General features: G+C 40.2%; 7 protein-coding genes and 1 long non-coding RNA gene across 8 annotated transcripts; 2 read left to right on the top strand and 6 right to left on the bottom strand.

Moving 5' to 3' along the window:
• Positions 1 to 486: 486 nt before the first annotated feature.
• Positions 487 to 1,909, bottom strand: LOC111466050 (polygalacturonase inhibitor-like). Its single transcript, XM_023110619.1, has 2 exons — positions 1,029 to 1,909; positions 487 to 839 (listed from the first exon to the last, which is right to left on the bottom strand). The coding sequence occupies exons 1-2, from the start codon at positions 1,745 to 1,747 to the stop codon at positions 560 to 562; spliced, it is 999 nt and encodes a 332-aa protein (XP_022966387.1). The 5' UTR covers positions 1,748 to 1,909; the 3' UTR covers positions 487 to 559.
• Positions 1,910 to 5,651: 3,742 nt separating this feature from the next.
• LOC111466048 (polygalacturonase inhibitor-like) lies at positions 5,652 to 6,741 on the bottom strand. Its single transcript, XM_023110618.1, has one exon. The coding sequence runs from the start codon at positions 6,729 to 6,731 to the stop codon at positions 5,724 to 5,726; it is 1,008 nt and encodes a 335-aa protein (XP_022966386.1). The 5' UTR covers positions 6,732 to 6,741; the 3' UTR covers positions 5,652 to 5,723.
• Positions 6,742 to 8,577: 1,836 nt separating this feature from the next.
• LOC111465936 (FT-interacting protein 1) lies at positions 8,578 to 12,286 on the bottom strand. Its single transcript, XM_023110414.1, has 4 exons — positions 11,594 to 12,286; positions 9,884 to 10,783; positions 8,659 to 9,623; positions 8,578 to 8,596 (listed from the first exon to the last, which is right to left on the bottom strand). The coding sequence occupies exons 1-3, from the start codon at positions 12,086 to 12,088 to the stop codon at positions 8,661 to 8,663; spliced, it is 2,358 nt and encodes a 785-aa protein (XP_022966182.1). The 5' UTR covers positions 12,089 to 12,286; the 3' UTR covers positions 8,578 to 8,596; positions 8,659 to 8,660.
• Positions 12,287 to 14,567: 2,281 nt separating this feature from the next.
• LOC111466143 lies at positions 14,568 to 16,730 on the top strand. The gene is made up of 4 exons (XR_002714320.1): positions 14,568 to 14,728; positions 14,808 to 14,877; positions 15,083 to 15,564; positions 16,528 to 16,730. It is a non-coding gene; the product is annotated as an uncharacterized LOC111466143 (long non-coding RNA).
• Positions 16,731 to 16,862: 132 nt separating this feature from the next.
• On the bottom strand, positions 16,863 to 18,243 carry LOC111466052 (polygalacturonase inhibitor-like). Its single transcript, XM_023110621.1, has one exon. It carries the CDS (start codon positions 18,073 to 18,075, stop codon positions 17,086 to 17,088), a length of 990 nt encoding a protein of 329 aa, XP_022966389.1. The 5' UTR covers positions 18,076 to 18,243; the 3' UTR covers positions 16,863 to 17,085.
• A 549-nt stretch (positions 18,244 to 18,792) lies between these two features.
• Positions 18,793 to 21,293, bottom strand: LOC111465987 (cytochrome P450 93A2). The gene is made up of 2 exons (XM_023110507.1): positions 20,311 to 21,293; positions 18,793 to 19,574 (listed from the first exon to the last, which is right to left on the bottom strand). Exons 1-2 carry the CDS (start codon positions 21,220 to 21,222, stop codon positions 18,933 to 18,935), a joined length of 1,554 nt encoding a protein of 517 aa, XP_022966275.1. The 5' UTR covers positions 21,223 to 21,293; the 3' UTR covers positions 18,793 to 18,932.
• A 487-nt stretch (positions 21,294 to 21,780) lies between these two features.
• Positions 21,781 to 23,114, top strand: LOC111466051 (polygalacturonase inhibitor-like). The gene has a single exon (XM_023110620.1). The coding sequence runs from the start codon at positions 21,954 to 21,956 to the stop codon at positions 22,950 to 22,952; it is 999 nt and encodes a 332-aa protein (XP_022966388.1). The 5' UTR covers positions 21,781 to 21,953; the 3' UTR covers positions 22,953 to 23,114.
• Positions 23,115 to 23,450: 336 nt separating this feature from the next.
• LOC111466091 (protein POLYCHOME) lies at positions 23,451 to 26,354 on the bottom strand. Its single transcript, XM_023110672.1, has 3 exons — positions 26,169 to 26,354; positions 25,610 to 26,018; positions 23,451 to 24,218 (listed from the first exon to the last, which is right to left on the bottom strand). The coding sequence occupies exons 2-3, from the start codon at positions 26,009 to 26,011 to the stop codon at positions 23,856 to 23,858; spliced, it is 765 nt and encodes a 254-aa protein (XP_022966440.1). The 5' UTR covers positions 26,012 to 26,018; positions 26,169 to 26,354; the 3' UTR covers positions 23,451 to 23,855.
• Between the last annotated feature and the right edge of the window lie 160 nt (positions 26,355 to 26,514).

Below are 26,514 nucleotides of genomic sequence, written 5' to 3'. Positions count from 1 at the left end.
CGAGCAGCCTCCCCTTAATCGAGGCTTGATTTCTTCTTTAGAACCCTCGAATAAAGTACATCATTTGTTTGACACTTGAGTTACTTTAGACTATCCCTTCGAGGCTCACAACTCTTTGCTGGACATTTCAAGATTCTATTGACACAATTAAGTTAAGAGCAAGACTCTGATACCATGTTAGGAATCACGAATCTTCACAATGGTATGATATTGTCCACTTTGAGCATAAGCTCTATTGGCTTTGCTTTTGGTTTTCTCGAAAGGCCTCGTACCAATGGAAATGTATTCCTACTATAAACCCATAATTAACCCCTTAATTAGCCGATGCAGGTCTCATCTCCCAACATGGATTTCAATTGCCTTATCAAATTGTGCATTTGTCGTATGTGTTAGCAACTTACACGTTTTGACCATAATGAAACATCTTTAATATTCTCCAACTTTAGGAAGAGCTAGAATTTGTATACCAATCAGTACATTAAATACTTAATAGAAACCTTACACAACACTTTTATTAATAGAAACTTGAAATTTCCACTGCATAATGAGAAGTGGATCATCACTTGCAGCTCTCAAGTGGTGCACCACACAAACACTTATTATGAAAATACGAATAAACATCAAATCTCTGCAACTCTCCACCCTTTGGAATCTGACCACAAAGCCTATTGTAACTCACATTGAACGAGTTAAGATTACTGAGCTTCGTCATCTGCGGCGGCAAACCCCCAAAGATCTTATTATGGTTAAGATCCAACATAAACAAGCTCCTTGAAAACACAACCTTTGACATGTCAAACTCCAACAAATTCCTTGACAAATCAACTTTCCATGTGTTCCTGTTGTTAAAGATATTTAGTCATGAATTATAGTTTATCATATATCTATTATATTTGACGTTTAATTATAGGCAACTATCTCGATATGATATTTCTGTTTATTATAGTTAATGTGTCCATTTATTTGATGATTATAAATAGAGAATTTCTCCATCATCTAGGTGCAGTAGTTTTAGTAAATATTCTCACCTGTGTGCGCCGAATATCATGGAGGCATCGCCTTCAAGCTTGTTTCTTGACAAATCGACGGATTCGAAGTCCACTCTAGAGAGGGAAGGTGGGATTTTGCCGGAAAGTTTGTTGTGGGAAAGATAAAGGTAGAAACCTTTAGCCTTAAAGTCCCCGAAAGAATATGGGATTAGTCCTGTCAGTTTGCTACGGTCCAATTGAAGAAACTCAAGATTTGGGAGCTTGGAGAGGGAGCTCGGGATGGCTCCGGAGAGATTGCTGAAGGAGAGGCGAATGTATGTGAGCTTGGAGAGGGAGCTGAGGAAGTCCGGGATGGTGCCGGAGATATTGGTCCAGCTGATGTCGAGGTGTTTGAGGTTGTGGAGCTTGGCGATGGCGGGTTGGATGGGGCCGACGAGATTTGGGAGCTTGTGTAACATGAGGGATTGGAGGAATGGGAGGTCGCCGACATACGGCGGGATTTGGCCAGAGATTTCATTGTCGGTGGAGATGTCGAGGGAGATAATCCGGTGGGAATTCTCATCACATTCGACGCTATACCAAGTACAACAATCTTCTTCGGGCTTCCATGAGGCGAAGTAGTACGCGTTGTTAAATGCTTTCTTGATGTTTAGGAGAGCTTTCTTGTCGTTTGGGTTGCAGAGTTCTGCAAATGAAATGGTGAAGAAGATGAAGAAGAAGAGGAGAGGAAGAGGAGATTTGAGGGTGAGAACAAGCATGGTTGATGATAAGGGCTTCAGATGTAATTGTTGAATTATGAAGTGGGAGAGTTATGGATTTATATATAACTAAGTTTGACCGACAATGGATATCAATTATGAAATGGGTGTATGGAAGTTACCATTTTGCCCCTCCAAAGTAAGAGCACGTTTTATGTAATGCCTATTTTCTTTTCTTTTTTAGAAACATTACCTTTGATATAATGGTATTTGAAAAATTACCTTTTTGCCCTCCAAAATAAGAGCACGTGTTTTTTTTTTTTTTTTTTTAATGTTATAAATAATGATGAAAAGAGAAGTTGGGGATGTAATGATGAAAGAAGAAACGAAGAGATTTGGGAAGTGGTGGAGGAAAATTAAAGGTCGGTGAGGTGTGTATCGAAGAAAGGAAAGAAAGAGTTGAGAAAAAGACTTGAGAGGTGGAAGAGTTAAGAGTGGAGCAAAAATGGAAAGGAAAAGAACATGGGGAGATAAAGCCATTTCAAAGATTTCTCTAGAAAGATTGATCCAAACCGTACGTGGAGCTTCCGTCTCATACGGCTCCTCTAGAGACAAGAAGCTAAATTAGTCGGGATTGTCATAAATGGAATGAAATGAAACTTAATGAATAACGATAGGAGGTGCTATGGTGGTAGCACGTGGCACAAAATATGGAACCTTGGTGTATAAAGATGGTTGTTGTTGTTGAGAGTGCTTCAAATTCTAGCCTAACATACTTGGACATATGAGCATCAAAGGAATGAAGAAGTTGGTTGTGGAAGAAGTTTTAGAAGGTTTGAAATCGGTTGATATGAGTTCTGAGAGCTGCGTTATGAGTAAACATAAACGAGTTAGCTTCACAAAGGCTATTAAAGAACTAAAGAAAGTGTGATTGGAAATGGTCTATACAGACATTTGGGGACCATCTCTAGTTCCATCACTTGGTAGATCAAAGTTCTATGTCATCTTCATCGATTATTTCAGTAGGAAGGTGTGACTTTATCTCCTGAAACATAAATCAGATGTGTTTGCCAGCTGAACTTGAAAATCAAATGAAGATGTTGATGGTCATTTGAGAATGAAATTCTCAGGTAGAAAATGGAGGTGGTGCAAAACCTTAATGGTTAGGTTATAGAGCATACTGCTTATTTATAGCTTACTCAATGGTTATACATGGTAAAGCTACATCAGTTAAATTGATATAAAAAATCATATTTGGTAAAGTTATATATGGTAGATGATGAACCATATATATACTCCACTACTCAGTGCTTTGAAAATGTACTTTTTGCACTCTCTATATTCCTTATTGTACATACTTGAAGTGTTCAATATAAACTACACTTAACTATGGAGTTCCTATGTGTAGTGGCTCAGACCCACCGCTAGTAGATATGGTTCTCTTTGGGCTTTCTCCTTTGGGCTTCCTCATTTGGGCTTCCTCATTTGGGCTTCCTTTGAAGGTTTTTAAAACGTGTCTGCTAGGGAAAGGTTTCTACACCTTTATAAAGGGTGTTTCATTCTCCTCCCTGACCCATGTGGGATATCACACTATGATTGAACCACTAAAAAAAGAAGCTGCACATTGTTGGTATAGGTAGTAAAGGTAGTAACTTTCATTTCTTTTGAACATTTCTTAGTCATGCTATCCTCAAGACCGCTTTCATTCGAGCTTCCACCTTAGTTTGTCTTCCAACTATATCTTACTAGGAGAGCTACTACTATGATACCATTTGTAATGTTCCTTGCGCAGGATCCACATCAAGATTTGAAATCCAAATTTAGAACTGGATGGACTTGACATTCTTCTACATCATCTAATTCAGTCACATGCGTTTCAGGAAAATTCTTAAAATGTGCACCTTATTGATATAGGTAGTGACTTTCAATTCTAGTAAATTTTTATTAGCTATCCTATCTTCATGATCCATCTTATTCGAATGTAGTCTTAGGTCATTTATGTACCTCTCTTTTACTTGGGTGTCACGTAAAAAAAAAAAAAAAAAAAGGGGCAACTATCGGTTATCCTTCAAGTACAAAGAAGGGGGTCTATGAAGCTGGCTCAAGCCATGCCCTCCTCTTTAGCAGCAATGAAATCATGGGCCTCCTCCCAAATCCCCCACAACTTATCTCCTTGCTTTAAATGTGCTTGCAAGAGATCGGCCCACTTGGATTCGATCGAGCAAGAATGGCTCTTGAACCATCACATTAATGCCCCAACTTGTGTCACAGGCTCATAAATTTGGAGTACATGAATGAATCAAGACCACATATGTTTGAGAGTGTCTTGATGATAGGATAACTAAGAAAGACATAAAGGAAATGAAAGTTGTTACCTATATCAATTAAGATGCACCTTTCTTTTCGCTAGCTCAATCATAGGAACTTCATGGTTAATTATGCCTTACATGAAGCAATTTTATGTTGGGTAATCTCCTAAGAATTTTCTTGGCATGCATGTGAACGAGGACAAAATATGCTCAAAAGACTCATATTGGTTTGTGGGGATAGTCTTCGCTCTTAGAAGAGAAGCGAGAAGTAAATAAAGTGACCATGTTGCAGGGGATACAAGGGAATGTTAAGGTCATTAGGTGTCGAATTCGAATTCCAAATTCTGATTCTAATCTTCGGCATGAGACGTTACATCAATCAATATTCATTTCAAACGGAACATGAATGTACTATTTTTAATCGTATATTTATTTATATCTGGTTCAATACGTGCAAAGATGATAGATTGAACCTGCCGTCTTTCGGTCTAAAATATATGTTTAAACCAATCAAATAAATTTTGAAAAGAAAATTCTTGAATAAAAATAATTTCTTGAACGACTTCTTGAATTATTTCTTGTTTTTTCTTTTTTTCTTTTTAACTTTTGGCATAAAAATAATGCAAGGCTGGATGATGTACGGCTGTCTCACAAAGCTGCAAGAGCAGTCAAAATCATTGTCTGCTTTATCAGCACTACTTTCAATATATACAAATATTTTGCTTTAAAATACTCACTTTATTTATTAATTTTTTTGCTAAATGTTCCATCACTTTCATCCCAATGTAGCAAGTTTAAATTAGAGTAGCATGTACATATTGGAATAAGTTTCATCGACTTTGAGCGATAAGATTTGTAGATCATGGCGGTAAAGATTATGGGTTGGAATCTTCGAAGACTAAGTTTAAGTTTATGGACATTCAAGTGTGCGATAGGCACATGATGCCACTTATGAGTCACTTATGAGTCACAGAGGAGAAATCCAAACCTAGTAGCAACATGTGATTATTAGAAATATATGACTACGCTTTGAGCTGTCATCAAGATTGGACAAACATGTTCACAAAGTTAAAGGCTATAAAACTCTTATAGTAGGCCAATGAACATTAGATAAGGACTACACCAATAGGGTCGAGTTATGGCCTACTTTAGCACTAATAGAAGAAAGGATGGACCCCGACATTATATGAAAAAGAACCTATTTTTTTAGCTTGATTTAAGTATATTGATGAGATTAGGTTCCATATTTACAATTATCTATAGATTATTTGTGAACATGCACAAACAAAGGTAGAGCCTCTAGATATCATGGTTACAAGATCTACATCAGTTGTAGCAGTGTTAATGGCTAACAAATAGATTAAGACCACCAAGTAGTGTAGATATTTCGTAGGAGATGAAAAGGATTGCTAGGGTCATGAGTTGCCAAATTTGGATTTCGAATCCGGGGCAAATTACACTTGCCTAAAGTTAACCATCACACTAAAGCTTATAGAGTTCACTAGGACCCTATTCAGAAACCCGAGTGACTAGTGTTATCAGATGAGATATCACTACCGAAGGAGACCCGATTAACTTAATCATGAGATATTATAAGAGCTCGTCTAGGAAACGATTAGCGAAAACGACCCATTTGAAGTTAGAGCATGAAACACTTAATAAAAAGCTTACACAACACTTTTATTAATAGAAACTTGAAATTCCACGCGACAATGAGAAATAGATCATCACTTACAGCTCTCAAGTGGTTTACCACACAAACACTTATTATGAAAATACGAATCAACACCAAATCTCTTCAACTTTTTACCCTTCGGAATCTGACCACAAAGCCTATTGTAACTCACATTCAAAGAAGTGAGACTAAGTTTCGACATCTGAGGCGGCAAACCCCCAAAGATCTTATTATGGTTAACATCCAACATAAATAAGTTCGTTGAGAAGACAACCTTGGACATGTCAAACGCCAACAAATTCCTCGACAAATCAACATTCCAAGCCTTCTTTTGTGCTCCAAATATCATGTAGGCGTCGCCTTCAAGCTTGTTCCTTGACAAATCAATGGCGCTGAAGTCCACTTTGGAGAGGGAAGGTGGGATTTTGCCGGAAAGTTTGTTGTGGGAAAGATAAAGGTTGAAATTTTCAGCCTTAAAGTCCCCGAAAGAATCTGGGATTTGTCCTGTCAGTTTGCTCCGGTCCAATTGGAGATAGGAGAGATTTGGGAGCTTGGAGAGGGAGCTCGGGATGGCGCCGGAGAGATTGCTGAATGAGAGGCTAATGTAGGAGAGGTTGGAGAGGGAGCTGAGGAAGTCCGGGATGGTGCCGGAGATTTTGGTCCAGCTTATGTCCAGGTGTTTGAGGTTGTGGAGTTTGGCAATGGCGGGTTGGATGGGGCCGACGAGATTTGGGAGCTTGTGGAAGGTGAGGTATTGGAGGAATGGGAGTTCGCCGACGTGCGGCGGGATTTGGCCGGAGATTTGTTTGTCGACGGCCAAAGTGAGGGAGATGATGCGGTGGGAGTTCTCATCACATTGGACGCTGTACCAAGTACAGCAATCTTCTTCGGCCTTCCATGAGGCGAAGTAGTACGCGTTGTTAAATGCTTTCTTGATGTTTAGGAGAGCTTTCTTGTCGTTTGGGTTGCAGAGTTCTGCAAATGAAATGGTGAAGAAGATGAAGAAGAAGAGGAGGGAGAAGGTGGATAGAAGTGGAGATTTGAGGCTTAGACGAACCATTGTTGATGGTAGGAATGAATTATGAAGTGGGATAGTCATGGATTTATAATAGCTTGAATGATTCCACAGATGGTATGCTAGGGAGAGGTTTCTCTACCATTATTAGAAATGTTTTGTTCTCTTCTCCAAACAATTTGGGATCTCACAATTCATCCCCTTGGAGCTCAGCGTCCTCGCGACACAACGGTGTCTGGCTCTGATATTATTTGTAATAGTCTAAACTCATCGCTAATAGATATTGTCTGCTTTGGTTCGTTGTGTATCATCAGCCTCACGGCTTTAAAATGCATCTGGCTGACGGTGATATGTAATGGGTCAAAGCGGACAATATTTGTTAACGGTGGGCTTGGGCTGTTAGAAATGGTGTTAGAGTCAGCCACTGGACGATACGAGGCGTTGGTCGGAGTAGGGCTAAATCGTCTCTATAGTAGATGCATTTTAAAACCGTGATGCTGATGGCAATATGTAACGGGATGAAGCGGACAATATTCGTTAGTTGTGGGGTTCGGCGGTTACAAAATGATTCAAAATTGTACGAAAATTTTATAACTGATTGAGTTAGCTATAAAAAATGTCCTAGTTGGACCGGACCCAACCCAATCCGTAAACACGGTACACAATTGATATGATGATAGTATGAAAGTACCATCTTGCCTCCCAAGTAAGAGCATGTTTTTCGGACACTTATTAGCTTGTTTATTTGTCTTTTCCCCATTCTATCCGGACATACTTACCATTAAAGGAGAAGTTTTATGGGTCACTTTTTTCTTGCTTGTGAATTTGTTTCAAACTCTTCAAATCAAATGAATGCGTAGGCATAGGTTTGATTTAGTTCAAGATGAAGAATATAATTGGGTTATTTTATTGTTTATAACACCCGGATAAGACACTGTTCATCTAAACTTTTCCTTTTATCTTCAAATTGTTGAATCTTCTTAAGAATTCTAGAAAGAAACTTTACCGTATGTCCGAAAAACCGTTCGTAAAATTTATCGAATAACTCATAAAAAATATAATTTAAGTTTTTCTGAGGACATTTTAGTAAGTTAGAAATGAGTATGCACAAATCCAATTATGAGTATGCACAAATGAACTAAGTTCAAAATAGGGTGTTAAAGCTATTAAAAGTGGGTGAACTAGTTCAAATTGTGAGATTGATGACTGACTTGTAAGAAATCTCAAATCTTTTATTTTTTAAATTATAGGTTGTTAGTCCGTTCCAATAATGGTTGAGGAATATTCTCCTCTTCTCTTGGAGATGATTTCATACCCATAAGAACTTGTTCCCCAAAATGGGTAAGTTGATATTCAAATCAAGGAGTCATCCACGGTTACACTTTCGCACGTTTTTTGACCTACAAATATGTTGTTGTTCCTCATCTAAGGTTTGTTCAAGAACTGTTTACTTTTGAACATGTCACTTTAGAAGTTTTGGTCGAACCAAAGTTTGAATATGAGAACATCCATGACATTTCTTTAAATTATAATCCTAGTACTCAAAAGAAAGCAAAGAAAGTTCAAAGTCAGTAAATTTGGGTAGATAATTATTATCTACCCAGAATAATTCAAGGATATATTCAATAGATAGACGATATGTCCAAACTCTTAAAGAAATTATTTTCTCAATCATGTATAGGAAGTCGTTCAATTTCAAAAGATCATGAAGACTACAAAGAAAGCTCAAATTTAACTTGGGTATATCATTGTATCAAATCTTAAGTGTATCAGTAGATTGTCGTAAGTGTATTTTTCTATGAAAATTTCGTACATCAAGAAACTATCAAACATGGGCAATTCATTATATCAAGGACATGAGATTAGTGAGAGAAAATCGAAAGAAATCATGAGAAATCGAAGAACGATAGGGTAAAATTATACATCTCTCTCAAGAATTAGGTTTTAAAAATGGGGAGGTTCCAAGATGATCCATCAAATCATGCTATCAGCTCGAGAAGGAAGCCTTCTAAAGAAATTGCTAGGCACCGATGGCATCTTACTCCTAAACTTAGGATGTCTAAGCCAATAAATCCCCGCAACCAAACCCACAATCTTAAACGGCGTAATATACAATGCAATGGCCGCAACAAGGCAAAACAAAACATAAAGGCTCGTAGCTCTTGGATCCCTCCAACTAAGCAGCGCCATAAACCTTTCCCCTTGAGTCGCAATGTCTCCTATAACGGTTTGAATCCGTCCCGCAACACTTCTTAGCCTATCGTACCTCATTCGTGCCACATCTTGCGTTTTCGACGTCGGAAAAGTATCAAACTCCTCGTCGAGCTCGTCTGCATGAACTGCCTCGGCCCAAGAGAGCTTGATATCCATGTGCGGTGGATGTCTTGGTCGATACCGAAAGTTCCAGACGCCGATGAGGAACATGTAGAGGAAAGTTGTTGGGAGGATGAGTTCGGGGAAACATATAAGGATGAAGTAGAGGATGTGAACGAGAATCGATGTTATCGGATTCTTCCATTGGCAAACTTCTCCAAGCCATTTGTTCATGGTAATGACGCCCGAGAAGAGCGAAACAATTCGAAAGAAGTTTGCTTTGCTTCTTCTCATACTCCACATATGGGAATCGACATCTAACATGTATTCTACAACTTCTTTTCTTAAAGATGGTTCGGCTCGACCGAGTCTCGCCGCTACTATGATCATCGCTTGGAATCGTAAGCTATCGACTTGGTTGACGGTGAAGGGGTGGAGATAGTGCATTTTAGGTAAGAGGGGATGGCCATAGAGATAGATTATGTGTGCTAGGGAAAGACATGTAAATCTCACAGCTAGTTGGAGCTCTCCCATCTTCTTCAACCCAGATGGTTGTAACACGAGAAGCGGATATGAGTTGGTGTAGATTCGATCCATTTCGAGTGTTGAAAGTCTTATACGTACCTGTTAAACAATACGAACAAACAATTTAAAGATGGTTGGATAAACCCTTCATTTTTCAATCCTGTTTGTTGTTGTTAAGAGCATACATCTCTTGAGTATTTATAGTAGAGAAAGTACGATCAGTTTTCTAAACTTTCTCCTTAAGTTAAAGATCACTAACAATTTTCTTAAACTTATTCAAGTCAATAACTATTTTTTATAATAACTCAGAGATAATATCGAAATCGATAAGCTTTTTGTTATATTAGCGATATACATACCTTTCCAATTCTCGAGTCGTTCTTATCGTTACCACCCAAATGGCAATTGTCGAAAACCCCAATGGTAATAACAGTGCAAGGATCATAAACCTCCCAAGTGTATTGTTCATTCCATTTGGGATTGAAGCTCTCAGTTATAGTTCTTGTTCTAACCCATTTCTGACCATATTTGGCCACACAATAAGCATCCGTGCTCCCTTTGCCATCATTTTTCTTCATTGGTTGAAGCCCTTGAGCACTCAAAATCCCAACTTCAAGGATCCCAATTGGCTGCTTCCAAAGCTGCCTAGCTGTTGACCTCACATCGCTAATATACATTGTAGATTCATCCATGACATGATAAGCTCCTTCAAGACAAACCCTCAAATGAATCCTACTAGAAAACTTCAATTCATGCCTTTTGTCACCCTCTAATGCACCAAATCCAAACTTTTCAAGATTGAACCAACGTGAATGAACAATTCTATGATCCAAACGTCTCTCAAAGCCATTGAGTTGTGTTATGAGTCGTCCCATGACTTCATCTTTTGCTGATGACACTTTGTTTTCCACGGTTAAAACAAGTTGTTCTTCGAATGGCTCAGCTACTACAAAGATTAGATCTTCATTCCAAAGTGGGTTTGTGGTTTTTGTTGGGCATAGCTTTGTTTTGAGCACTTGATTTCCTACGTGAATTTTTACGAAGGCTTGTGGTGGTTGGCTCCTATCTTGTGGCTCGACGTCTTGTGCTTCTATTACGTTCACTCTTAGGTACCATAGCTTTGGAGATACATAGACTTTTGACCTTATGCTATAGATGCCCTCTCCATGAACGAAGGCCGCGTCGGAGTGCCATGCATCTGGGAAGGCTTCGTCGGCCTGTGTTCCCATCCAAACTGCAAGCATGATCTCCCCTCTCACCTGCGAGATCAATTTTATGGCTAAATTAATAAAAATATCTTTGACCTTTGCATTTTATCTCAAAATAAAGCATATTAACCAAATAAATGCGGGAAATCACCATTGTGATATTGTCCACTTTAAGCATGAGCTCTCATGTCTTTGCTTTTGGTTTCCCCAAAATGCCTCATATCAATTGAGATGTATTCCTTACCTATAAACTCATGATCAACCCCTTACTTAGCCGAGGTGAGATTCCTCTCCCAAAATCTCAACAATCCTCCTCTCGAACAAAGTACACTATAGAGCCTCCTTTGAGGTCTATGGAGCCCTAGAAGAGCCTCCCCTTAATCGAGGCTCGACTAGCTGAGCCCCGAAAGGGGGTGGATTGTGAGATCTCACATCAGTTGGTGAGAGAAACGAAATATTGTTTATAAGAGTGTGGAAACTCTCCCTAGAAGATGCGTTTTAAAACCTTGAGGGAAAACCTAAAAGGAAAAACTCAAAGGGGAAAACCTAAATAGAACAATATTTACTAGTGGTAGACTTGAATCATTACAAATGATATTAGAGCTAGACACCGAACAGTGTGTCAGCAAGGACGCTGGCCTCCCAAGGAGAGTGGATTGTGAGATCTCACATCCCTTAAAAATGGAAACGAATTATTTCTTATAAGGACGTGGAAACCTAATTTTGTAGGATCAAAACTAAATTTGAAACTCCTTCCAATAAATCATACAAAATTTATTAGTAGCCAAAGAAAACAACTTAGAACTTTTCTCAAAGACAAAATAATCTCATATTTATGTTTGAGTTGTAATATAACATCACCTTGGTGACGCCTTGTCTATCTTCCAACTTGTACCACTGCGGCGCCAAAGGGCTATCCGGTGGGACTCTGGTGGGCACTTCATTCAGATCAAACACCACCTTCCCAACATATTGATCTCTCGGCACCATCTCTTTATCCCTAACAAAAACCTCAAGAACAGTGGATTGAATCTTCTCTTTAGAGAAAGCAAAAACTTGGTTGTTCCATTCAGGGTTTGTTTTCTTCTCAAAATGCTGAGTCCTTCCCTTGTAATTCCCCAGCTTCACTTCCACATATGGATCACAGCTCCCTGTCACCGGGTCCAGCGGTAGGTCCTTTGCCTTCACCACACGAACGTAAAGGTAAAACATTTGCTCCACAAGATCGTACGTGCTCGTCGCTCTCTCGCTTGTGATCCACCCGCCTCCACCACGTATACCGCCGTGCGGCCATCGCTCGCCGAGCTGCAGTTTCGTGTCCTTCAGCTTGTAGTCCTCCTTATCGGGTGAGCTCATTCGGTACGATGTTCAACAAATCTTGTTAAGGGTTGATTTAGATTGAGAGGTTTAGAGGTGTTAAAAGAGTAGAGAATCATGTCATAAGGTGTCAAAGTGAAGTGGAAGATATAGTTGTCCAAAATGGAATCAATACCCCACTTTGAAGGGACAAAGATAAGCTGTTTTTTTGTTGCGTTTTCAAAGTAGGAATATATGGGATTCTTCATATGCTTTACTATATGCTTAAAGAGGTAGAAAGTTACCATCTTTTCAAATACAAAAGCTCAACAACAATTATTATAGTTTCGAACATGTTAGATCTCGAATCAAAGTTAAATTTAGGATTATAGTTCGACGTAACTTTTTATCTTCTAATTTAATAATTAAGATCGAATTAGTCATTGGTAATTTTGTTTAACGATTCAATGATTGTGTATCATCGATCTAATGGGATTTTGCTTAAACGAAGACAAGATGAATACATGTGAGCTACCTCAACTTGATCGATTGACTAAGTGGAGTAATGGGCGTATTTGTCTCGACCCACCAATTTGCGTCGGCATAGCCATATTTTAGTCGAAGCAAGTATCTTGTGTCGATATATGAAGCCATTTGCTTCAATCAAAGATATGACTATACGTGCCACCGACCTAAGTCATTTGCTTTGATCTAACACGAAAAGTGATTACAAATATCTTCAAACCACCCTTTTCACCTTTGTTTGAAATTCCATGGCCAAATCAGCTGAGATGAAAACAAGAAGAGCTATAAAGGAAATTTTTGGAAGACAGAAATGACAAAGAATGGTTGGAATTGAAGAAAAGCAAAAAAGAAAATATTTAATTTTTCCACATTATTCCTCTCCTTTATTCTCCCATCAACTTTTGTTTCTTATTGTCCTTTTTTCTTTCTACCTCAAAAGTCATTATTCCTTTCTAATAAATAGTTTTTAATTTCGAAATCATATAATTATAAGTCTTTTTTTTAATGCAAAGGGGTATTGATCTTATTAGTTATAAGAGTTTTAACCAACGATGATATTTCACTCGAACAAAGCACACCATTAAGTATTATCTAGATGATATGATATTGTCTGAACATAAATTCTTATGATTTTCTCAAAATACTTCATATCCATGATTTTTTTTCTTTTGATTAACGAACGTGAGATCCAAGAATTCTAAATAGGAATTTCATCAAAAGTTTGAAGAGCATCAAAAGTTTAAATGGTAGTTATCTAACTCCGTATTTCTTTTAAAAGATGCTATAATTTGACGAAGTGACTAATTTTGTGAACCTATACATAATCATACTTTTTCCTTTTTTTTTCTTTCTTTCTTTTCGTGAATCTTTTATAGAACTCAACATTTTGAGGTAAAGCAACTCAAACCGTTTGTTAAAAAAAAAAAAAAATGAAGTAGAAGGAAGAAAAAGTTAACCGAACATCATCATGCGAGGTGAACTAGAAGGAAGAGGATCACTATGCAAGATGAACTAGAATGAAGAGGACTAACTCACTAGGTATTGTGTAGTATAATACTAGAAGGAAGTTAGTGGACAATCGACAGGGTGCCTCACTAACTCACTAGGTATTGTGTAGTATAATACTTGCTATTAGGCTGGAAAAGTAATCGGGCTGGGCCCATAAATGATATACATACGGCGTTGGGCTGCTGCCAAGGAAGAAGAATGTGGGTTGAGTCTGTTCCTATTAGGAAGTAAAAATAGGTATGTTATAGAGGTTGATTTGGGGTAAGTATTATGACCCAAGTTGTAGTGGTTCTTATAAATAATGTTTTGTTATCCTCTCAGTTGATGTGTGACTCCCAAATCCACTACTTTTTGGGAGTCCAGCGTCCTTGTTGATACACCGCCTCGTGTCCACCCCCTTCAGAGATCAACTTCCTCATTGGCACATCACCCGGTGACCTGGCTCTAATATCATTTGTAACGGTTCAAGCCCACCACTAGCACATATTGTCCTCTTTTGGCTTTTCCTTTCGAACTTCCCTCAAGGTTTTGAAAATGTGTTGCTAGGGGAACGAAATATTCTTTATGGATGTGGATGTGCTTAAGGGAAGTCTGAAAAGGAAAACTCAAACAGGACAATATCTGCTAGCAGTCGGCTTGAGAGATTACAAATGATATTAGAGCCAGACACCAAGCCATGTGCTAGTGAGGACGTTGGGGGTGGACACTAGGCGGCGTGTCATCAAGCACGTTGGGCTCCGAATAGGGTGGATTGTTAGATCCTACATCAATTAGAAAGAGGAACAAGTGTCAGCAAGGACGTTGAGCCCCAAAGGGGAGTGGATTGTGAGATCCCACATCGGTTGGAGAGGGGAATGAAACACTTTATGAGTGTGGAAATGTAACGTATAAAAATAAACGGCCAAGGGGTAAAATGGACATTTTACCCCTCGGCCCATTATAGGGGTCTTGAGGGTCCTCCACATAATTCCTGCAAAAGAAAGAAAAGTGAGAGAGAAGGTTGAGACTGAATTTGAGAGAGAAAATTGAATAGCCAGAGTATTCGTCTGAGAGTACGGAATCCATTTCCTACTAAGGTCTATACTCTGGAGTTCTTCTTGGAGTGAAGTAAGAACTCGTGTTAAGATTTCCTCCTCTTTCGTCAAGATCAGAAAGAAAACCCGCAAGGTAAGATTTTGAACTATACTTTCCAGATGTGAGATTTTTGTTAAGGAGTAGAGTGATTAAGCATACTACCTTCATCCAGGGAAGATCCACCGCTGATTTTGATGAAAAAATCGGACGAAACTCGAGATCTGAAAATCTTTCCGAGAACGGTAAGGATGTTACCGGACCTCTTTCCGACGCTCATAACTCATTGTATGACTAAGCAAAAATGAAGAAAAAAAAAAATATTGGCACGTAGATTGATTGAAAAGATAGAAAATGGAGAAACTATTTCTGTTTGGATTAAGAATCGAAAAGATAGAAAATGGAGAGAACCTCCGAAAACTAATCGGAAAACCTTGATTTCCCTGCTAGGAGGAGAGAGAAGTCACCGGCGTGCCACGTGTCAACTATATAGAGGGCCGCGTGCGCCAATCGCCTTCGAACGCGCGTCGAACGCCGCCTGGAAAACGCGGCTCCAGCCTCCTTGCGACACGCGTCCCCGGCAACGCAACCCGACCTGCGTCCGTCGACTTACCCGATACCCGCGCGGCGAGCCAAAACGAACCGACGACCCGCGGTCCACCCGAGCCACTGCGTCCGAACCGAACCGCGACCCGCGACTGCAGAAACTCTGGGCGCGTGACACTCGCGCGTGTAACCTGCGAGTGGTTACTCTCAGGCGCGTGGCTGGCGCGTGGAAGCTTATTTTTGGACCGACTTCTGTTTTCCCTATTTTCCTCCTGATCCCAATCCTAACTCCATTTTGTGTGAAATAGGACCTAATTGAGAAAAAATCACCCCCTTTCGATACGTCAAGTGTGTGGAAACGCTGCGTAAGGGCACGCATCATCCAAGTAAGTCACCACATGAAATTCTAGGAAGTAATACTTGTAAGAGTCGCTTGGAATGCATGCATGCTAGTTTAATTACCTTAGGTCGAAACTTCCCGTGATTGTTTGTAGGTATTCAATTATCAAAAGTAGGGTGTATTGTGTGAATTACTATGAGGATTACTTGAGTGTCGTTATGCTTTAAGTTTCCGCTTGCTATGTATATGGATATTCTATGCTGAATGGAGATGAAAATTTGGGAAATCTACGCTTCGGGAGTTGATGGACGATATCACCCCGTTGAGCTTGTATGTTTACCTCGCATGAAAATTGTATGATGATGTTGGATGGTAATTATGTACTTACCCAGTTGATTTTCATGGCCCACTTGTATGATTAAGTCTAGGGATTTATGGTTTGAGTAACATGATGCTAAGTACAGACCTGACCCCTCTCCTAGAAACATAAGAAACTACCACGGTAAACGAACTGCCACTAGGGAACCCTTAGGTTAACTATGTGCGATTGATGATAATGCTTCGTGGGAGACCAGGGGGTTCCTGATCAGGACTCATCTGCTCTAAAGTCGTTTTAGCATGGGAAACGGGAGACCCACATTGGAACAGACCATTAGCTGGATGGGAATGGGGGAGGTAGCCCTCCCCGAATAATGGGGGATTATCGTGGACTAGGGGGTTGTAGCTCACTTCCTAGATATGACATCAGGTAGTCTCATAGTCATGCCGAGGTAGCTACTCAAAGAGTACCAATCAAGCACAGAATGACATAAGGTAACTCTTAGGGTATAAATGATAGGACGAAGCACCAAAGAAACCCCAAGGAGCTAAGACCTAATCTAGATGTACAAAAGTCAAGGAAAGAGACCGTGGGAGTTTGTCGTAATTGGAATGCTATGAGAGCCTACAAGTAGGTAGCTTATTGAGTATAATTTTTATACTCATTCTAGCTATACCTTTTTTTTTTTAGGTACGTGAGGCGTCGAGTCAAGAGAGGGCGCGTTGATCGATGTGGGTAGTCACAGAGAAAGCGTGTTCCGGGGCGTCAGTCTAGCTTATCGAATAGTACACTTTGTCTATCATGTTTCTTTTCTTATTTTTACCTAGGCACATATGTCCTTTTAGTAAAGATACGTTTTTCTTATGAAATGAATGAAATTCTTTTGAAATAAATGTTTTCCTTGAATTTCTCGTTTATACATTACATGTCATATTTCTTATTAGTCATGGCTTGAAGTTATGTATTTCGGGTCGTGACAGGAAACCTCTCTCTCTATCAGATGCGTTCGAATGAAAACCTAAAAAGAAAAGTCGAAAGAGAACAATATTTACTAGCGACGGATTTAGACAATTACACGATCTGACACTGTCATAGACTTAAACTTAATTTGAATCAAACTTGGATCTTCGTGCAACCCCAATGATTAGATTTGACTTGTAATAAGTTGCAATGTGAAGTTGCAATAAAGGAACACATTGAAATCCTCTTACTTTATTCAGTATTCTCAAAGTTGCGTGCAAAGTCCCATCATTTGCAGCTACCCAGCGGTGCGCCACACAAACACTTATTATGAAAATACTCGTAAACATCAAACTTCTGCAGCTCTCCGCCAACAGGAATCTCACCGCACAGCCGATTATAACTCACATTCAAATACTGAAAATTCAGCTTTGTCATCTCCGGACGCAAACCCCCAAACACCTTATTATGGTTAACATCCAACGAAGTCAAGCTCTGAGGAAACACAGCCTCCGACAAGTTAAACTCCAGCTGATTCCTCGACAAGTCAACGATCTGAACGGTCTTATTTGACCCAAATATCATAAAGGCGTCGCCTTTAAGCTTGTTGCGGGACAAATCAATGGAAGTGAAGTTCAATCTCGACAAGGAAGATGGGATTTTCCCAGAAAGTTGATTGTGTGAAAGATACAGAGACGGGGCCTGTTCTCCGGTGAAGTACCCGAACGAATCTGGGATTTCTCCGGTCAAATTGTTTCTGTCCAATTGTAACCCGCCGAGATTTGGGAGTTTGGAGAGAGAATTTGGAATGGTTCCGTTGAAATTGTTGAAGGAAAGGCTGAGAACGAAGAGGTTGGAGAGGGTGCTGAGGAAATCAGGGATGGGACCGGAGAGGCTGTTCCAGCTGAGGTCGAGGAATTTAAGGTTATGGAGTTTGGCTATGTTGGGGTGGATGGGTCCGGTGAGATTTGGGAGTTTGTGGAGAATGAGGGTTTCTAAAAATGGAAGGTCGCCGACGTAGGGTGGTATTTCGCCGGAGAGACGGTCGTCGGCGAAGATGGTGAGGGAGGTGATGCGGTGGGTGGTTCGGTTGCATTTGACGCAGTACCAGTGGCAGCAGTCGGTTTGAGGGTCCCAGGAGGTGAGGATGTAGGGGTTGTTGAAGGCTTTTTTGATGTTGAGGAGAGCCTTCTTGTCGTCTTGGTGGCAGAGTTCTGCAACAGAAATGGTGATGAAGAGGGAGAGGAAGAGGCATGGGAGGTTGAGTTTGGAAGCCATGGATTTGAGTGAGGAAGGTGGAGGTGATGAGTAGCTGAGATATATATGATTTGGGATTTAAGTATGCATCTGGTGAAGGCTTTGGACTGTGGACTGTGGACTGACAGCTAAAGACGCGTAGTAGCTCAGCTCATGTGGATCATGGAGTAAAGAGGCTTTGAGAAGTCAACAACAATTGAAGATGTTGGTTTGGATTTGGTTTCATCGATGACTATAGTATTTTACTTGTTGGTCGATGGCTCAATCATAAGAACTTTAATGTTAAGTGTGTTCTACTTGAAGCAGTTTTATGTTTAGTGGCTTCTTATGAATTTTTTTAGGAAGCATGTGAGTGTTATGGTGGATCCTAAAAAGATTGAAATAGATAACTACCCCTCTTACCCCGTTGACTAAGAATGGGAGTTCTTACACTTCAAACAAAGACTAAGAATTTTTTCAGAAGCTTAATTTGGTCTAGTTTTGGCTCTAGTGCTATCGGAGCCAACAAGGACGACAGGAAGATTCATAGTATATAGTGATGCCTCAAAGAAAGGATGGGTTGTGCTTTAATGCAACATGACAAGTTTGTGACTTGCGCATCCTACCAATTAAAAGATTATGAGTACAATTACTTGATGCATGATTTAGAGCTAGTGACATAGTTTTTGTCCTAAAGATTTGGAGGACTTAATACGGGCAGAGTTGATAGCTAGAGTTGGTCTAGAACTGACATAGAAATATTATTTTATTCGAGTAAAGAAAATGTGGTGGCCAACTCCTTGAGTAAGAAATCATCCAACACTTCATCATTGATCACTAAGCAGATGGACATACAAACAAATCTAAAACACGTCGAGATAGCATGGTAGTGGAAGAGATTACGATATAATATCGGCTAACGATGGAAACGGACTCAGACAAGCCATGGGTACACAAATCAAAGGCTGAGCCCTAGGAAGTGTAAGGCCAGGCCCTTCTTCCATATCAACTTTGCCATCTCCTCCACTAACCTTCCAATCAAAGCACTGAACCAAGCAAGCCAAAGTAGTTTGAACTATGAGCAATGCAAGCGTTGTTCCAGGACAGCTTCTTCTACCACTCCCAAATGGCAGCAGATTAAAATTCTGCCCTCTCAAATCACCACTCACGCTCCCTTCTTTGCCCATAAACCTATCTGGCTCAAACTCAAGAGGGTTTTCCCACTGATTTGGGTCTCTCCCAATGGCCCAAATGTTCACATACAATTGGGTTTTTGGTGGAATTTCGTAGCCATTTATTGTGCAGCTTTCAGTTGACTCCCTCACTATCAATGGGCTTGAATGAAGCCTCAATGTCTCCTTTACTATTGCTTGGAGATAAGGAAGGTTGGTGATATCTGATTCCTCAACCAGTCTGCTCTTTCCTACAACTGTGTGGAGTTCTTGTCTGGCTTTCTCCATTATGTTTGGATGGTTGATTAGCTCTGCCAATGCCCATTCTGTTGTTATTGCTGATGCGTCTGTCCCTGCTACAAATATGTCCTGCAAAATTTATTGGGACTTAGTCAGATTGTCCGTAGGAATCCTACGTCGGCTAATTAAGGGGATGATCATGGGATTATAAGTAAGGAATACATCTCTATTGATACGAGGCCTTTTGGGGAAACCAAAAGCAAAACCACATGACCTTATGCTCAAAGTGGACAATATCATATCATTATGGAGGTATGTGATTCTAACATGTTAGCAGAATCATGTCCTTAACTTATCCATATTGAACGAAGAAGTTGTGAGTCTCGAAGGTATAGTAAAAAAGTAACTAAAGTGTCGAACAAATGGTATACTTTGTTCGAGGGCTCTAGAGAAATGAGTCAGACCTCAATTAACGGGAGGTTGTTTGGGTGTACTTTGTTCGAGGGCTCCATAGGCTTCGAGAAAGGAGTCGAGCCTCAATTATGGGGAGGCTGTTCGAGGGCTCCATAGGGCTCAGGGTAAAGGAGTCAAGCCTCAATTAAGCAGAGGCTATTCGAGGGCTCCATAGGCTTTAGGGGAAAGGAGTCGAATCTTAATCAAGGAGAGACTACTCAAGGGCTCCATAAGTCTCAGGGGAGGCTCTATGGTATACTTTATTCAAAGGGAGGATTGTTGGTGGGAGTCCCACATCGGCTAACTAAGAGAATGATCATGGGTCTATAAGTAAGTGAACAAAATCATACCATTGTGGAGGTCTGTGACTCTTAACATCGAAAACTAAACCATAACTTTAAATCAAACTTACGAGAATAAAAGCCTTAATATTCTCTCGAGTCAATTTCACTTCCGAGTTTTCATCTCTAAACTTAAGAAGCAAAATATGAAGCAAATCCATAACTTTCTCATCACCATTTCCCTCCATCTCCATCATCTTCAAGCTCTCTTCATGTTCCTTTATCAACCTCTCCATCATCTTATCAAACCTCTCACGAACTTCCCTCAGCTTCTTCCCAAGCCCTTGCAAGTCCAAACCCTTACAAAACCAAATGTAATCCGAAACATTAAAAGTCCCAGTAAGCTCAGCTACATCCTTAACCAACATCCTTATCCCCTCCGCTTCTTCTTCCTCCTCCGCGCTTCGTTTCCCCAACGTCATTCTTGATATCACATTGTTGCTCGCCCTCATCAACTCTCTTCCAACATCAACATCTTTCCCCTCGACCGCCTTTGTCTGTAATGACCGTAGAAACCGCTGTGTCTCGTCTTGTCTTATTGGAGCAAGGCTGTCGAGCGTTCGGCTACCGAGGAGCTCCGACATACAAAGCTTCTTCATGAACTTCCAATAGCGTCCATAGGGAGCAAAGGAGAAGTCCGCTGAGTTGTAGGTTAGATAGTCAACTGCAGCCAAATGGGGTCGGTTTGAGAAGGATGATTCGTGTGTTTTGAGGACTTGTTTCGCCGTTTCGGCGGATGAAACTACGATGCAAGGGACGGAGCCTAGACGGAGGTGAATTAGAGGGCCATGGCGGGCTGAGAGCTTGTGGAAAGCTTTGTGGGGTAGGGGTCCTAGGAGGTGGAGATGGCCGATGATGGGAAGGGCTAAAGGGGTTGGAGGAAGGCGAGGGTTTGGCTTGGTTTTGGCGAAAATGAAGCGGATTGTGATGGTGGAAAGTAGCCATATGAGGAAGAGAATTGTGTAGCTTTGGAAATCCTCCATTGATGACTCAAATGAAGGTTGATCAGTTCAATATAGTTTTTATATGGAAGGAGACGACTTTGATGCTGTTTACATCAGCCGGCGAGAAGTATTGTTCATTGTGATTAGATCTTTTATGATTGTGTTCATGTTTTTTGTTTGTTGTATTTAATGTATATATATATATATATATATAATTTTGATGATGGCCAAGGCCTGCCAAAGTTTAATATAAATGATTAGGCATTCAATTTGGAAGAATAATCAAATAACGATCTTGTTTTAAACAAGCATAAATCAAAATTGGAAGCTCTTGACGTCTTAACTAAGAGAGAGATAGTTTTCACGGTCATGCTTGTTTAAGGTGTGTTGTTTATGGTTGCATGTTGGATGTTTCGGTCATGCTTGTCCAGGACGTGTTGTCCATGATCGCATGTCTGTTCCAAACCCCTCTTACATACTTTTATCTTTAGATAAGTGTTTACTATTTCATGGTGTGTGAGTGCATGATCATACACCAAAATATATATATATATTGTCCATTAGCGTTACATACACTCACCACTTACATAGATTCATCAAGAATCACTTGATGAATGGAGACTAAAGTCAATAAAGTACAAAGAAGGAGCAATGAGCAATGTTATAATGCTCCAAACACCACCTTCACTATTTGACTTTGATTTGGACTATCCCTTTCCAACTTCATCCATCTATTACCCTCCCGACCATACCTGTCCCCCATTTCCTCCATGGCTCCAAATCTCAAACTCTCATGGCTCCTCTTCTCTCTCATTTTCTTCATCTCCATCGCCATTTCTGTTGCAGAGCTCTGCAACCCAGCTGACAAAAAAGTCCTCCTCACCATCAAAAAAGCCTTCAACAACCCCTACGTCCTCTCCTCTTGGGATCCCAAACAGGACTGTTGTACCTGGTACTCTGTCGACTGCCACCCGACCACCCACCGTGTCATCTCCCTCATCATCCTCGCCGACGACAAAATCTCCGGCCAAATCCCACCGGACGTCGGTGACCTTCCATTCTTACAAACCCTCATGCTCCACAAGCTGCCAAATCTCACCGGACCCATCCAACCCACCATAGCCAATCTCCGCCACCTCAAATCCCTCGACCTCAGCTGGAACAATCTCTCTGGCTCTCTCCCAAGCTTCCTCGGCTCCCTCAAAAATCTCACCCTCCTCAACCTTTCCTTCAATAATCTCACCGGAACAATCCCAAGTTCTCTCTCCCAGCTCCCGAATCTCGGCTCTCTCCATTTGGACAGAAACAAGTTAACAGGACAAATCCCGGACTCTTTTGGGTACTTCGAGGGAGAGATTCCTTACCTTTATCTTTCCCACAACGAACTTTCCGGGAAAATTCCAGCTTCCTTGTCAAAAATGGATTTCAATGTGGTTTCTTTGGCGAGAAACAGGCTTGAAGGCGGCGCGTGGATGTTATTTGGTGCAAACAAGACGACCCAGATCGTTGATTTGTCGAGGAATCTGTTGGAGTTTAACTTGTCGGAGGTTGTGTTTCCCCGGAGCCTGACTACGCTGGATCTTAACCATAATAAGATCTTTGGGAGTATTCCGGTGGCGATGACGGAACTGACTTTTCAGTTGAATGTCAGTTATAATAGGCTGTGCGGCCAGATTCCGGTGGGCGGCCGCTTGCAGAGCTTTGATTTGAGTTCCTATTTTCATAACAAGTGTTTGTGTGGGGCGCCACTTGGTAGCTGCAAAGGATGAAGGATGTATTTAATATTAATGTACTTTGATGTATTTTCCTTTTAGACGAGGAATTGGCGTGGACTGCCATCCTCGTCACATTTAGATTCTAACAGAAAATATCTTACACTCCCTACCAATTCCCCATTTAAGAGAGGAATCTTAAGGAATCACAAATCTCCAATAAAAAAAAAAACCTATAAGTGATGTTTTTCTTATTTATAAATTCATGATAAACCATTTAATTAGTCGATGTGGTTCCCCACCAACAATTCTCAATAATCCCCTCCCTACTCGAGGCGAGTTCCTACACAGTCTCAACATCTCTAATCATATGGGTTTCTCTTTCACCATTTGAACCTGCTGCTACTGCTCCTCAAAACCTGCCCATGATGAGCATTAGTTGGTTATTTTTACCTTCCAAAAGAAAACAAATCCCAAAAGACGTCTAAAATAACCCTTCTTAAAGTTGATATGGTAGATGTAATGAACCAAACTCTACCCAATTCACAGCAGTTAATAAAAAATGTGCATTTTTGAAAGGCAAAAATTCAAGTCTAGAGTTGGTTAATAATTCTTCTATACATCATTTCCACCGCCCAAAACAGATGGCCTACTTCCACTATCTATATTTGCAGTAAACAGAATTAAGGGCAGACGACCCTACAACAACAAAACAACCTATTATGGTTCTAGCAAATGAAAAGGATTCATTTAACAGGAAAGTAAGATAATAGTCCTCTTGAGATCTCATCAGAAGATGAGGATCTCTCCTTCTCCCTTAACCCTCTGGTATCATATCATCCAGCGCTCTTTACCGAGTAATCATCAGCAGATGATATATCTGAGTTCTGAATGAATCTGATCAACATGATGATGATCTGGTTCTCCCCAATTCTGGGAGTGACCGACTGTTGAACTGAATCAACGAAATGACATCAAAGTGCGAACTCTTTTTTCCCTCTCGGCTCTCTTTGCACTCGGTGTCTTTCTCAATTTCTGCAACTCCTCCCTCACTACTTTCTCCACTTTGTCAATGGAGTTCAAGAGTTTCTTCTGTGGGGTGAGCATCTCTGATTCTTCCACATTCTCATTTGCAATTCCACGAAGAATCTTTGTCACTTTGCCTACGGTTGGTTTAGGGGTGACCAGAGAAACGTCTGGCTCTTGATGACCACCTGACACAGATGCGCTAAACTCTAAAGCTCTTTCGTCCGAGGGAGCTGGACTATTATCACTTCCTTGGCCTTCGTTTTCTCTCAACCGAGCTCGTGTTCTTTCAATTGCCTGATTTAAGAATATGATTCTCCCCAAGTTAAGAACACTATTGGAAGATGCTTATAAATGGCACAACCCCAGTTCACCACGCATCAAATGGACAACTAAGAAAGGAGATATCTAGGAAGAACACAGATGCTATTGGACGACATGGAGCAGTAACTAAATTCCCAGAAAAAATCAAAATAAGTTGAACACATGAAATAGGAATGCGAAGAATTAGCCCAAAAACTTGAGTCCATATGCAATTCATTAAGAGAATTCACAATGACATAGCTCAATACAGACTTCTAATAGAAGTTCTCATCAAATAAAATCCTTGGAAACGTGAAAAATGGGGAAATTTCTCACATTGACAGCAAAAATATCAGGGAACCAACTTAAAAAGTAGCAAAGATTTGAGATGAATGATGCATAATACACAATCACGTGGCGTAGATAAGTCAATAATGTACATGTACCTAGAGGCTTGAAAATATAAAATATTTGTCACCATCAAAATTAATTAATTTTTTTGTTCATTAATAACAACATAAATATACGAACACATCGAAAACGTTAGTACAAGTGTCTATTAATTCAAACGCGTTAAAAGCGTTGAAAACATGTCCCACAAGTAATGATAATATCTTGTGCTAATATGCACTGCAATCAGCCGAAGCATGGTGAGCCCACCAAAAAGTAGTTCAAATAATAGGTTAAAACAAAGCCTAGAAAACAATTTGAATAAAAATAAAATAATAAAGAAACAAACTAACAAGGAGAAGAATTAAGTGAACTTTATAAATGGTGGACAGGATATCATTATCAAGACTGTTGATGTTACATATGGAATCATCGAGTATGGACGTTACAAAACAAAGAGAATCTTCTTTTTAGACAAACAAGTCGGTAGTCAATTGCTTAAGAACTGGAAATATATTAATTAATTAACTTAAAGGGCAAGGAAAGTAATCCGATCTCAGGATTCACAAAAATGGATTGGGACATATGAAATTAACATTTCCGATTAAATGTCAGCTCAACTCAAATCAAATCAGATGCTACCAACTGAAAAACAGAAACAAGATCATAACTACGGGAAAAAAAAAATAAATAGAGGGTTTCCGAAAGTTCAAGCAACTTCAAATTAGAATGAATCTAAACAAACAAGCATACAGTATTAGAGAACAGTTATCTCAAGATATTGGTGTATATGAATACCAGAGAGAGAGATGCAATGACAATGAGTGAATTTAACAGAGCTCATATGAATCAAATTTACCAGTCGAAATGCAATAAGTAGAGAAATTTCAATGGATGCTATGTGCAGATACTCCACAAATTGAAAGCAGAACACAACGAACACTTGAAAGATCTAGCAGAGCAGAATCAAAATAACAGGAGAGTTAGTCATTTACCCTCACAACTGCAGTAATGTCGCGGAGTGGAGTTCTTGGATACCAAATCGGCAAAACACTATGCCTCACACGGGATCTACTCCGTCTGGAACTCCCAGCCGCCGTATTCTCGCGGCTCAAAACTGGAGATCTGTAAAGAAATCTATTACGCCCAATTCCACCAGAAATGGGAGAACCAAAACTGCGTCTCGGAATCGCACCGCCACCACCACCACCACCTCCAGGCCCGAGATTCGTAGGTCTTTGTTGAGCTGTAGTCGTCGTTGTGGCGCGCGCGATGGGAGTCCCGATCAAAGTAGTACTCATTTCTTGCTCGTCCAATATACCGCCTTCTGATCTCCGACGAGCAAAGACCTCGGCATAGTCCACTTGCCTCTCCAATCTATCCCTTGATTCCGACATTATGGAACTTCAGAAGAAACAAGAAAACGATCATTTCAAAAGAAAAACAGAAGATTCTTACAGTAACAAGAACCAGATTCTTTGAGTTAAAACCTACATTTCATTTCAACAATCTGAACAAAGAGATGAGAAAAAGGAAGAGGGAGATGAATCATACCGTGAGATTCCAGTGGGCTTCAATGGAGTTTATTTGGTTTGACCAAAATACAAGAAACAAAAAAGAATGGCGGTGGATTGGTGGGAGGCGCTCTCTGAGACGCGCAGTTGAAAAACGAGAGGGAAGAAGATGGAGGTTGTTTGAGAGAAGGCGAAATTTTGGGCGATTTTCAAATGTGAAAATTTGGGCGCTACTTAAACCCATTTTTCAATTTTCTGATTTGAATTTCAAATTTGTTGCAAGAGCGGGATCTTTATTTTTGAAACCCAATTCTTTTTTGGCTTCTCCATGTGAAATGACTATATAGTCCCTATGTTTTAAATCCCATTGTTTTCTGCTTACACGT

The sequence above is a fragment of the Cucurbita maxima genome, unplaced genomic scaffold, assembly GCF_002738345.1.
Source record: "Cucurbita maxima cultivar Rimu unplaced genomic scaffold, Cmax_1.0 Cma_Scf00030, whole genome shotgun sequence".
NCBI classification, from domain to species: domain Eukaryota; kingdom Viridiplantae; phylum Streptophyta; class Magnoliopsida; order Cucurbitales; family Cucurbitaceae; genus Cucurbita; species Cucurbita maxima.
Note: the sequence above shows the minus strand (reverse complement) of the source record. Positions and strands in the feature narration are given on the sequence as shown.

Bases quoted from the DNA above. Each gene is read 5' to 3' on its own strand.
- LOC111466050 (XM_023110619.1), bottom strand. From the start codon at position 1,747: ATGCTTGTTCTCACCCTCAAATCTCCTCTTCCTCTCCTCTTCTTCTTC. The intron at 840-1,028 runs GTGAGAATATTT...CTTTAACAACAG, and splicing joins ATGATATTCGGCGCACACAG to GAACACATGGAAAGTTGATT.
- LOC111466048 (XM_023110618.1), bottom strand. From the start codon at position 6,731: ATGGTTCGTCTAAGCCTCAAATCTCCACTTCTATCCACCTTCTCCCTC.
- LOC111465936 (XM_023110414.1), bottom strand. From the start codon at position 12,088: ATGAGCTCACCCGATAAGGAGGACTACAAGCTGAAGGACACGAAACTG. The intron at 10,784-11,593 runs GTGATGTTATAT...TTGATCTCGCAG, and splicing joins ATAGACAAGGCGTCACCAAG to GTGAGAGGGGAGATCATGCT. The intron at 9,624-9,883 runs GTATGTATATCG...ATTGTTTAACAG, and splicing joins ACGACTCGAGAATTGGAAAG to GTACGTATAAGACTTTCAAC.
- LOC111466052 (XM_023110621.1), bottom strand. From the start codon at position 18,075: ATGGCTTCCAAACTCAACCTCCCATGCCTCTTCCTCTCCCTCTTCATC.
- LOC111465987 (XM_023110507.1), bottom strand. From the start codon at position 21,222: ATGGAGGATTTCCAAAGCTACACAATTCTCTTCCTCATATGGCTACTT. The intron at 19,575-20,310 runs GTAAGTTTGATT...TAAATTTTGCAG, and splicing joins ATATTAAGGCTTTTATTCTC to GACATATTTGTAGCAGGGAC.
- LOC111466051 (XM_023110620.1), top strand. From the start codon at position 21,954: ATGGCTCCAAATCTCAAACTCTCATGGCTCCTCTTCTCTCTCATTTTC.
- LOC111466091 (XM_023110672.1), bottom strand. From the start codon at position 26,011: ATGTCGGAATCAAGGGATAGATTGGAGAGGCAAGTGGACTATGCCGAG. The intron at 24,219-25,609 runs GTAAATGACTAA...TTCTTAAATCAG, and splicing joins ACATTACTGCAGTTGTGAGG to GCAATTGAAAGAACACGAGC.